This window comes from Alligator mississippiensis, chromosome 4 (assembly GCF_030867095.1).
Source record: "Alligator mississippiensis isolate rAllMis1 chromosome 4, rAllMis1, whole genome shotgun sequence".
Taxonomy (NCBI): Eukaryota; Metazoa; Chordata; order Crocodylia; family Alligatoridae; genus Alligator; species Alligator mississippiensis.
The window spans coordinates 77,877,157-77,889,813 of record NC_081827.1 but is presented as its reverse complement, the minus strand read 5'-3'; the positions used below and the strand labels follow the sequence as shown (position 1 = coordinate 77,889,813).

The 12,657-nt window shown below is 44.5% G+C and overlaps 1 protein-coding gene across 1 annotated transcript in view; it reads right to left on the bottom strand.

Annotated features, from left to right (window-relative positions):
* OTOGL (otogelin like) overlaps positions 1–12,657 on the bottom strand; it is a 187,301-nt gene that overhangs the window by 103,704 nt on the left and 70,940 nt on the right. The window contains exon 25 of the mRNA XM_059726122.1: positions 11,962–12,100. Coding sequence (XP_059582105.1) covers positions 11,962–12,100 — 139 coding nt within the window. The remainder of the gene's footprint in view (positions 1–11,961; positions 12,101–12,657) is intronic.

Below are 12,657 nucleotides of genomic sequence, written 5' to 3'. Positions count from 1 at the left end.
CACTGTCCCGCATGGGAGGTAGTGTGGAATGGTTCTATACCCATCAATGGCAGAGCAGGGCTACTATCAAGTCTCTGACAGGAGCTATTGTGATAGTCTAACAAAGCCAGATAAGGATCATATCCAATTCTTTTTGCCCTTTTCACGAGTCTTTTGGCTGTTCTGACAACTGATTGAGTTTTCCCATTGTTTTGTGGGTAGCCTGACAAAGTAGAATTGAGCTCAAACTTCCATTTTGTGCTAAGTCTTTTGAATTCTTCTACTGTATAGTATAGTCCATTGTCTGAATACAAGGTATTCAGTATACCATACAAGGCAAAGTAGGCCTTCAGGTTCCTGATTGTTGCTTTTGTTTGAGTAGCCTCTAGATCAGCATTTCCCAACCGCTGTGCCATCAGGCACGTCCAGGTGTGCTACAGCATTTTAGGCTGGAGCTATACCCCCTGCCTGGCTGGAGCCACACATCCCCCACCTGCTGCTGCTGCAGAGACAGGCAGATGGGGTGTGTGGCTCCAGCCAGGCAGGGGTATGGCTCCAGGCCAAAATACTGTTTGGCTGGCCATGTGCCATGCCTCCCCATCAGTGTCTGGCTGGCTGTGTGCCACCCGCACACCCCCACTCCATGTCCAGTGTGCCGCGGTGCTTTTTTATTTAGGTAAGTGTGCTGTGGGGTGAAAAAGGTTGGGAAACGCTGCTCTAGATAGTAGATATTACTCCAATTCTAGAGAGGTGAACTGTGACCATATAATGTTTGTCATTTGTGTTTATCAATGAACACAAATAGGTCTGGCTGCAACCTTTTCCCAAGGTTATGTTAGAATGTCATGAGGCTATATACCATCTCCTTCTGTTGCCTGTGTCCAAGCTCTTTGTGCAAACCTCTCACTGTTCCATGTATGCCCTCTTCTGGGAATTGATGCTGGGTCAGTAAACATGCTCTCAAGCTTGCTGCAGGCATGTCTCTATTCCCAGGTGCAAAGAATATATGCTTTTTGTGATACCCTGTTTCAAATTGGCTGATATTACATATCTATCACCTCTAAACAAGATCCCATCTTGTATAAATTACTCATTCTTAACCTGCTGATTGGGAATAATTTCCTGGGGCACTTGTTCCTTGTGCTCTGACCACACTGGAATAAAATTCTTATTACAGTCTAGCTGTTCATTCAATTCTATGCTCTCTTGCATTGCCTAGAGACTCCCTTTGGCAATACAGAGCTATTGCGGCACATCAATAGATTTGATCTTCTGTTTTATAGATCCGCATGTGGCGTATCCTGGAAGGTAGGCCCTGCTCAGAGTATATGCCACTAGCAGTAACTTCTCTGGACAGTACCTGATGCTCACATCATAGCACTGAAGTCTCAATACTTGTACCTGCTTTGGTGTACTCAGGAGTGACTTCTTCATAATAGGGCTGTGTGAAGCTTCGGGTGCCAATTCGATTCAGAGGAGATTTGGCCCAATTCAGTGGATGGGAGAGTGGGCAGGGGTTGGGGATCTCATGGAAGAGCCCACCATGTGGCGTGGTGCAGCAGGGGGCAGCGGGGATGGCCCCCTGCCTGGCACTAGCTGATGAGTGGGGGCTTTTTTTTTGTTTAAAGAACCAGGAGCTGGGGCCAAGAGAGTGGGTGGGAGATGAGGGTTCATGACAGCCCTTCCTGCAGCATCGGGCAGTGGGGATTACCCCCCCGCCACACACACACACACACACACACATACACACTTGGTAGCAGCCAGTGAGTGCTGGGCTTTTTTCTACAAAGAGCCGGGAGCTGAAGCCAGGTGGGGCAGCCATTCATGGGGGTAGGAGAGCAGGTGGGGGATAGGGCTGATTCAGAGATTCAGCCGAATCAATTCGGGACAATGATTTGAATTACCGAATCGAATCACTGTCCCCAAATTGGCTGAATCAAAATCCAAAGCGAATACTAGCCGCTTCCCACAGGCCTACTTCATAATGCTTTCCAGTGGCTTGTAATCAGAATGCACATCCACCTTTAGTCCAAAGGTTAACTGGAGAATTCCAAAGAACACAGCAAGGAGCTCCGTTTCTACTTGTGCATTCCCAATTTCTGTACCTGTCACGGCCTGGCTGGCAAATGCTATGGGTTGCTGGTTCTACATTAATGCTGCTCTCAGGCCTCCTTCCATAGGTGAAGGCAGAAAAAAAATATTGGGGGGGCTGAGCATGTGTGCGCTTATGCACGTGCACACACACGTGCACCTCAGCAGGTAAGTCTGTCATGGGGAAGGGCTGGGGGGGGGGGAAGATCAATACCTCCACAGTGAGGGAGGGAGTGAGACAGAGGCAGGGGCTGGGGTGAAGAGGGCCCTGGGGCTGGGGCAGGTCACAGGATGCTAGGAGCCCAGGGGCTCATCCAAGGGGACCCCAGTAGAGACCTGTGGGGAATGTGCCCCCCAGATCTGTGTGCAGGGTGGACGTGGGCTGCTGCTATGGGCTGGGCTCTGAACCCCACTGCCTTAGGAGTGGCGCGACAGCTAATGCACAAGGAAAGACCTGCAACTTCTATAGATGGATCTCTGGCTCAAGGACTGGATTCTTTGTGTCATCTCAGGACCCACTCATGAGTTGTGGTAGAGATCATCCTCAAATGGATCGACTGCTGCTGATGACAATTTCCTCTTTGAGTGACTCTACCAGGGCCAGTAATACTCTGAGTTTCAGCAGTCATAGAGGTTGTACTTGTGGATCTATTTCTAACATGAGCTTCCTCTTTAAGAGCCCATCTCCCTCACATACATCCTTGTACTGTAAAATAGCTGATAAAGACCATGTTGTGCTTCCTGCCTATATGGAGGATATTTTGATGTTGCACTCTGAGATCATATCCATGGTTTGAACTGCTTGGCTGCCTAGCAGTGGATGGCATTCTTCACTGTCACTCACTATGAATTACAGGCAGTATTGTTTTTCTGTTCTGTGAATATTGCATTGGTAGTCTGCATTAACCCACTGGTTATATAGTTGTTTTATTGTACATCACCAGTATCTGTTCACATCTCTGTAATCTGACATTAGTGCTGAGTAATTTTGCAGAATTACATTGCAGATGGCGTCACAATCAAGCTGGAATCTGATTGGTCATATTTGAAACTGTATTAGTGAGGAATAACCAAGGGTTTCATAGTATCTTTCTTCTGTAGTGCATGCATGTTCAGAATACTTGGAGTTGCTGAAGTCACAAAAAAAATATCAGTGTCCTCACCTACTGCATGCATTGTGGCATCATTTCTTTTGGTGTTGTTGTGGCACTGGGACGCAAAATACTTGTTTCCCCACAGTCCAGGCATCGTTGCCCATAAACTGGGCATTTCTCCTTCCGGGCTAGGGACATTCAAAAAGCCTGAGCATGAACTGATTCAATCTTTGCAGGTTAGTCTGACCTGGCTAGGCTAAATCACTTTGTAATTGTACAGACATCCCAGAAATGCAGGCACATGCCTGCAGTGGCTCAGGCTGGAAGTTAGGGAATGCTAGAGCAGCCCTCCCTTCCCTTGCACAGGACTGAGCTGAGGGGGGCGTGGCCAAGCCCCAGCTGGACGCTCTGATTAGGGAGGTCTGCCTGCACCATTCCAGGCAGCTGCTCAAGGGGCGGGAGTGTTGCCAGACCCCAGCCCCAGGCTAGCACTGTGAGGCAAGGGTGGGGGGAGGTGTGTAGTGTAGTGCATGCATCTGTCGATGATATGGAGCTTTTCAATTTCCCTCCCCCACACACACACTTCTATATACTGCCTGAAGCAAACTGACAGGTGAGCAAGCCAGATAGGGGTGGATAACGGTGTTTATCACCTCATTAGCAAAACAATAGCCTCTCTCCATTACTTCAAAACTCTTCTTAAACAGCTTACCAGCTGACCTGTTGATTAGCTCCAAACAGCCTTAAGCAGTAACTGTTCTATCTGTCCCTGTGAAATTGGAGACACTCGCACACAAACACACCTCTCAGCATTAGCTAACATACCACATACCTAGGGTCTGTGGGGTGGGGTTCATGCTGTGGGAGATAGGAGGGAGGGGGGGGGAATCCCTGCTTGTCAAGCAAGCAGCGGGGTTGGGGGGGGGGCAGGGAGAAGCCAGGCAGACCCTGCTGTGCCTGCAAGTCTCTGCTGAAGCTCCAGCCAGGAAGCAGAGGAGAGGGGCCAGCCCTGCTGTGAAGCAGAGAGCCCCACCCAGCCCAGACAGTATGCTGGGGGCATCTAGTTTATCTTAAACCAGCAAGCAAGGGGTCTGCAACAGACATTGCATAAACCCATTTGAGCCAAATTAGTTAAGTCTGATACTGTTGTCTATAATACTACATTCAACCAGGTTTCTCTGAAACTGGTTTCAGCCATTTTCAAACTGGTTTATGTGCATTGAACATCTGTTCAGTTACAGAATTAAATCAGCTTCTGATTACTTAAACTGTGCAATGTCTGTCCCTAGCCTTGACCTTGCATGTTTCTTCCTGTAGTACCAACACTGGAGCCTGGTGACTGCATTCTCAGTTGGCCTATCTTTGTTTTGCCAGCTGGGTCCCTCAGAACAGACCCACCAGCAATTGTTTTGGTTCTTTCCTTAAACCACTCAGCTGCTCATAAAATTTGGTCACACTTGTCCAGAGTGATCAGCCTCTCAATAGTCTCTCTTTAGATATCCCACAAATGACTCTGGCTCTAATAACAGAGTCTGTAGTGGTCCCAAAAAGTACATGTGAACGCCAGTGTTTTCAGCTTTGTAACATAATTATCTATTGCCTCCTATTGGAGCCTGATTCTCTGTTAAAGAAAAAAGAAACAACAAACAAACAAAAGGTCAGTAACTTTCTATGGTCTCATTTCTTCTGGGGTCACAGTACTCATAAAAAGCCTTCATTAGCTGCTGTAATGGGCCCCTCAGATAAAAGCTTTACACTCATTTCTCTGTCCTTTGTCTCAGTGAAACAATGAAATAGGTTTACCTTTGTTTTCTCATACTCATCTGCCATGGTAAGTTGTATGTACAAGGTCAACTCTTCTTTCTACTGCTTCCAACTGCTGCCAGGTTCTTTGACTGGAAATCAAAACATTCAGGGAGACCAAGTCCCTCCATGGTACCTGTTCTCTTTGCTTTATAGGTGATACTTAAATCATATATTCACTGTGGTTCTCACCCGCTGCCGTGTTTCATGCACAGAGTGCTGTGCAATAATAGAGGGACTCCATGTGGACCACAAGAACTTAGATCTTTACATGAAGTGCCATGTGCTCAAGTGCCGCTGTTTGTAGCCATGATATGCAGTGTGTGCTTGGAGCTATTATGAAATTCTCCAAACGTGTTGGATGACACCCTCCAAATCATCCCCACTACAACTTTCATTCAAACCGGCAGAAATCTGTAGGTTATTACAGGACCCTCTTCCCCCTGCCCTCCCCCCCCACTCCGGGTGCTCCATTCCTAGCTGACTAGGGGGGCAGGGGAGAACTCCAGACCACTTCTGACCTGCTCCAGCTGGACTGGACATGGACCAGACTCAGTCCGGGACAGTGGCAGGGATGGTGGTAGGTGCCCCCTACCTACCCCAGTCCAGGACCAGGCTCAGGGAAGGAGAACCTGCACACCACCACTGCTGTCCCTAGCTGAGCCTGGCTGGAACAAGACAGGAAGAACTCTGGAGCTCCTCCTACCCCTAGGTCAGCCAAGGACACCAGCAGCAGCAGGCATGGAACGGGGCATAGCAGGGGAATGGAAGTACTACTAAGTGTGAAGAAGGGAGAAGGAGCCAAGCAGCAAGTTCCTCCCCAATTCAGGGACTTGTCTGCCTGTCCTGAAGGTAGGAGTCAGGGGGACAGGGGACAGCAGCACTAGCCACTTCTTCTGAACCCCCACTTTACAAAGTCCTCAACCTACTCCTGCTTAAAATGAATGACATCTTAGTTATTCTACAGTTAAAAGGTTAGAAAAAATAGCATTGTTTTATTTTTCTAAGCTATTAGGCAAAGAATCATAGATGGAAAGAAAGGGAAAGAGCATAAAGCAAGCAACTTAAATCTTTTATTTATCTAAAGCATTTGGTTGTCATGAATTCATCAGTATTCAGACTTGCCAAAAAGAGCCATTTACTTGACTTACAATGAAGTGAAAGAGATTTGTTGACCTATACTGAAGAGACTTTTTGCCTTGAAAGGATTAGTTAATTAAGGCATATTTTTATTTGATAGGGATAAAACTGGACATGTTCTCAGCGAAGTCATGTACCAGTGCAGTGAACTTTCCTGTCTCTCAATTCATATTATTGTATTGTAGATCAATCAAAATTCATTGAACAATGTTACCAATTATGGAAAATAATTTCCTTAATTAAGTAAACATTGCTGCATTAAATTTTCAGACATTTGCTACCCAACAGAGAAAAGTTTTGAAACTTTCATAGGAAATCTTTATATTCTTCTGGTGTTAATTAAAACAAAAGGGACTGACAGAATAATTACACCAAACCTATGGTTTAAAGTGTCTTAATTGACTGAAAGATTTAATTTCTTTCCTTTTCTCTCTTCTATAAGCGGGTGCATCTGAATAAAAAGTGATAGCTTCATTTGTACAGAAGACAATACTAATAAATACTTGTAGGAGCTTGGCACGGTGGTCCAAATTATTATCCAGTCATCATCCCTAATTCTATGTAGGCATTAATTTGCACGCAGCTAATTTCTGTGTTTGTACAGATAGACCGATACTATCAAATTAAAGAAAATGGTTTAACAGTGCACCAGATTCAAAAAGGCTAACTGCCAAGTTAAACAACAACTGCTGGGAAAGCAGACTGGTACAACCCATCATCCTACCAGAGAAAAGAAATTTAGGCTAAAACTCAGTAACTTAGCCTTACATCGGTAAAGAACTAGTACTCCGGAAAATATCTGGTAGCTGAGGTTCCCATTTTATTGCATTCTGATGCCAGACTACTCTGATTTATGAACTTGCAAGAACTCATTTCTCAGCAAAGAGAGAGACAATTCTCATATTGCTTTATACACAATATGGTATCTTTAGCTGCTTGTATCCACAGTATTCAGTGAACTTTAAAAAGTTTTTATTTATTAGCTGAGCCTCGTAATAATATTGTGAACTACCAGTAGGTAAATATAATATGCATTTGCATCAGGCAAAATTTATGCTACTGCACAGATAACTAGACAAGGATCTTGAGACAGAATAGGTGGTAAAATTCCCCAGGCCCAGATGTTGCCCCAAATAGACTCTCAGTCTTCATGTCTTATTATTAGACCATCCACTTTTTAGTCAGGCAGACCACATTCCTCTTTGTAATAACAAATGTGTGGCCAGATTTTCAACTAAATTACATTTGCCACTATGTACCTAAATTGTTTGTTCATGCTAAATGGATGTGCAGTCTATCTATGCTTTTGTGTGCCTAGCCCTTTTGAAAATCTGGTGCAGAACATGGTGTGCAACAAATCAAATGGACATATTTCTTAAATGGTGACAATCTCTCAGGAAGAGTGGGAAAAATACATTCTATCTTTTTCCCCAAGCGCCGGCAGGGTTGAAAATATAATCTGATAGTATTATATCAGATATGCCATTCAGTCCTACTTCTTAGAAGAGGTAATGTTGTCTAGTGGATAGGGTAGTAAACTAACAGTTGAGAGATCTGGACATTACTCCTGGTTTTGGTATGTTTTATGGCCCTTTTGCTTGCGTCTCTCATCTGTCCCATTTACCTGTCTCATCTATGTAGACTGGAGGCTCTCAAGGGCAGAGGAAGTCTTGTACTGTGTGCTTGTAAAGTGCCTAGTGCAAAGAAATCTCAACTTCAATTGGCATCTCTTGATTATAAAAGGAAAAGCCACAGCATTTTCTAAATTGGAAACAACAAGGCTTCTTTCAGCACGTAAACCTACAACATTTGGAAACCCCAGTATCTGTCTATGTATACAAGCACAGAAATTAGCTGTGTGCAAATGAATGCCTACATAGAATTAGGGATGATGACTGGGTAACAATTTGGACCACCACACCTGAGCTCCTACAAGTAATACAGGAGGTCAAGTGCTGAGCCAATTTCACCTATTTAAACCAAGGGTATTCAACCTCTGGCCCACTGGCCAAATATGGCCTACAGAGCCTTGGAAACTGACCTGCAGGGCTCCCCATGGGTTGGGGAATTTGGTGGCAGGGGAGCAGTGTCAGTTAACACTGCCACCCCTCCCCATTGCCAAAATCCCAAGCCCTATGCAGTGGGGCCATTCAGGACACAACCCTCCCTACACACAGTCAGATAGGGGCCAGGCCATGCTCTCTTGCATTTGGTTAGGTCACCCATGCATGGCTTGGTTACCCATGCATGGTTGGGTTGGGGCTGGCCCCTCCCCCTGCCCAGTTTGTTTGGGGCTGGCCTATGGCCCCTTCCACTGCCTCCCCCACATCTGGGCCATGTACCTTTCCCTCCACCTAGCCAAGATAGGGTGGGGCTGAGAGCCACACCTGCTTCCTTCCACAGGACAGGGCCATGTTCCCTTCCCTCCCACCCAGCCAGGTTGGGGCCAAGTGACACCCCCTTCCTCCTGTGGGGTAAGGCCACACCCCCACCCACACCCTGGGACTGGGTCTGAGTTGGGTTAAGCTGCCTCCCCCTCCACAGGGCTGGGTTGGGGTTGGGCAAAGACCCCATCCAGAGAATGGATGGGTTGAGACTGGGCTACCCCCTGCCCCTCTCCTCACAGCTGTAAGGGGCCTTGCCACCCCTGCCCCAGTCACCAGATTGGGACCACCAGCCAGATCCACCCTGTGGAGGGACTGGGCACTGCCGCCCATTGGACAAAAAGGTTGAGTACCACTGATATTGCACTAAATGCAACATTTTAAAAATATCATGGATTTATCTTAAATACTTGTCATACAATATTCTGGCTAAAGATATGGAATCTGAGGCAGGGAAACAAAACAGATGAATGTAATCCCAGGGACAGCTATTTAATTCAGAAATCACACATCAAGATATAGAAACGTATTGCTAAATCATCAGCATCATTAAGGAATACAAATCAGTCTCTTCACTACTCCTCATTATTTTACATACAGAATTTTACCCATAATAGTATCTATTCTGCAGTCATCATACGATGCCTGGCTTATAGTAAACAATACTTCAGTAAGAGTGATGAAATCTCTCAACACTAAAGAGGAACCCAAGGGTTGCAAACAAATTAGTTATTGTGAAACACCACATCTTTGTTATTAAAAAAAAACCCACCAAGAGTCTGAAAAGCTTCTATCTAGGCAGAGCTACCATTGCACCTGTCTGCAACAAAACAAGGCTAGTTCTGATATCACAAATCTACATAGGCAGCATTTTCATCACTTGTGACATCTTGTTCACTGGATTAAAGGACTACTGGTAATGTGCCATGTGTCTTGATTATGTGCCTGCCAAACTTCGTTCTTGAACTTTAGAACTCCAAACCCCCCCAAATGGTTCTCTTGCAAAGAAATACATAGTGCAATATAGAGTAGCAAAGCAGGCGAAACTGGACTGGACAATAGGAGAAAATTAACTAGATATTCATAGCCATGACAGAAGGCTGAGCATCTAATAACGATTTGACTTTGTACCAAAGCAACACAAAAATCAAGAGATGGCTACTAACATACAATAGTCCCCCAGCTAAATTAGAGTCCTAGTTAAAACGTTCTTCTACAGGATATTACTGAAACACAAAAGAAACTCTCACTCCTAACAACAACAAAAAAGGTTACTGTGATGGTAACAGGATGATATATTTTAAGCTCCATGTGGTACTTTTACAGGATTCAGGCTAGTAAATGTGTGCTATGAGAAGCATGTCACTGCCAGTCATAAAAAAACCAGAAAGAAATTCACTGCTGCAAAACTTTATTTTAATTATATACATATACTTGGAATATGATACAGGCTACACATTAAAATCAATAGGAAGAGTTCCAATAACTTCCAAGATTGTTGGGGTTACACCAGAGCAAATATGTGTAAAGGCCATGTCTAGCTTCACAGTCATTTCTATACTATCAAATCCTACAGGGAAAAAACCCATGGCAACAGTAGAGCAGTATTTTTTTAAATAATAAATGTCACATAATATCTTTCTTTGGGTCACAGAGTATCATGGGGTGGGTTCCCTAGAGATGACTGTGATGCCCCTAGGGCCCTGTGACCATGCCAGCTTCACTATGCGGGCACCTTCTAGTCTCATCTGCCACGTCTTGATGGCTAAGATAATAGATAGTAGATAGGGAGGCTGCCCTCAAGTTGCTAGTCACAGTTCTGGTGGACCTACTAAACCATGTGTGTTCTTAGACCCCTTGCTGGGTCCTGCTCTAAGTTATTGCCTCGTGGGACACCCCCAGCTTTATGGGCTAGATACATGGCTCCTAAATTGTCCCTTTACCATGCCCCATGCCTTGCAGGTGGTATTCAAACGTTGTCCCTCTGAGGCCTTAATCTAGATCAGCTTCCTATCATCACTGGGCCCTTGGCCCCTATCTATGCACCCTCACTCATGTTGGGCTCTCTGTGCCCCTGTCTGCACACTCTCACTGGAGCTGGGCTCTCCACACTGTAGTGTGCCCCAATGAGGCCTCCTCCTCCCCAATAGCCTCTGTCCAGTCCACCAGATTAAACAACAAGCAATGTAAATACAAGACCCTGGGCTATAACATAACAACAATAACATTGGAGGTCACACTCTGTCCTGTTAAGGGGCAAGCTTCTCCCTCAACAATGTGTGCCCCCTAGCCCCAGATACTTTAGCAGGTCCTAGAGCCCCTCAGTCTTACCAGCAGTGGAATGGCAAAAAATAATCTCTGAATAGAGCTCCTGCAAGAGCTCCTTCCCCCTGGGTGCTGCCTGAGCACTAACTACCTCCAGTCTCAGCCGTGGGACTTATATGTGCCCTGGGCTCTGCCTTCTTCTGGTCAGCTGACTGGGTGCAGGTGCTAGCTAATTCCCTCATTAGTCTGCTGCCACAGCAACCTGAACCTGTGGGGGCTGCCTGGGTCCTAGGGCCCTCTCTCTAGGCAGCTTCTGCCCTTAAAGGAGTAGGCACACCCCTTAGAGCCCTGTGACACAGAGGAATACAATGAAAAGCTCTTATCTATCGAGTTAAGCAAACACGTCTAGCAATGAAAACAGCCAGACAACCTTAAAACTTTCTTATGCCCTATATTAATTCCTACCAATATTACTAATTTACACTTGCTCCGAAGAACTGAGTACAAATATAGACACTGACTGCTCCAAAAAGAGCTTGAATCTAAAAACTAGAGAAAATGGAACATAATGGTAATCCCAGGGTGGGAATAATTTGCTGGGGGTGGAGGGGAAAAATATCTGCACAATACGAGGGGCCAGAATTTCTTAGGGTGATATCTTTTATTGGACCAACTATGTAGTTGGGATAAAGTTAAACAAGGTTTTGAATTCAAGAGATTCTTCATCTTCAACCTGATGAAGAATGTCTTGCATTTGAAAGCTTGTCTAACTCTATTCTAACTACACAGTTGGTCCCATAAAAGATATCACCCTAAGAAATTCTGGCTTCTTGCATAATTTCTGGACCATCATGGTGACAACAGTCACCCTTATGCTAACATCTGCACAATGTTTCATTTTGCTTTCCTTCATCAAGCAAGGGTATAGAAGGGCTCCAGTATTTTAATTAATCCTAAGAGCACATTTTGTCTTCTAAATTCATCAAAATGCCTTTAGCACAGTTCTTTATAGATCCCCCTCCCCCCACCATACACACACTTTAATTTACATCTGTCTTGCATTTAGGTTTTTACCAAAGGTGACATTATCAAAGATACTGATATTCAAAACCGCTAGAGGATGTCTTTGCATGTCCAGTTCAGTATTGGTTTCTGGTACAAGAATGTGCATAAGAGAAAAAAGAATGTGTGATCAGTTCTCTTACCTTTACCAAATAAGCTTGGCAGTCACTAACATAATCATATTCCAATCCATCAAAAGTATAATAATGTCGATCTCCATAAACTGTACACACAGCAGGACAAGGGTAACTAGTACAACTGAATATCCCTCGACGACAAATACTGCAAAAGAAGAGTAAAAAGAATCCATACTACCGGTATCCCATAGAAGAGCTTTTTTTTTTGTTGTTATGCACTCTTATTTTGAAAGCAGAACTGTTAAGATCTTAATTCTGAGTCACAAAAAACCCAGATAACTTAAATGCGCCTATTTATCCAGTTATGCTACAAGCTACCCTGTAATTGGGAGTGTGGCTATATTACACAAGTGGCAAATAAGCAGGCTTAAAACCATAGCTACAATAGCAGGGGAAATTAGGATAAAAGAACTTTAGGTTGATTTATAGCATGAGCATTTTTACTTCCTTCTTGCATACTGCTGGCAGCACGACTCTTTCCAGTACCAAAACACTATCCTCCAATCCATACTCCAAATTCTTAGAATACTGATAAAATTGTTCTTGACCTATTTTAGTTCACAACACTTATATTTGGTTGATATACAAAGCTCCCCTGTTAAAAATCAATGGGAATTTTGTGTGCTAAATTAGTACAAAATGTTCATCAAAATTGCTTAGGTCAGATGGCCCTATTTGCCTATCATTTTATATAACATATAT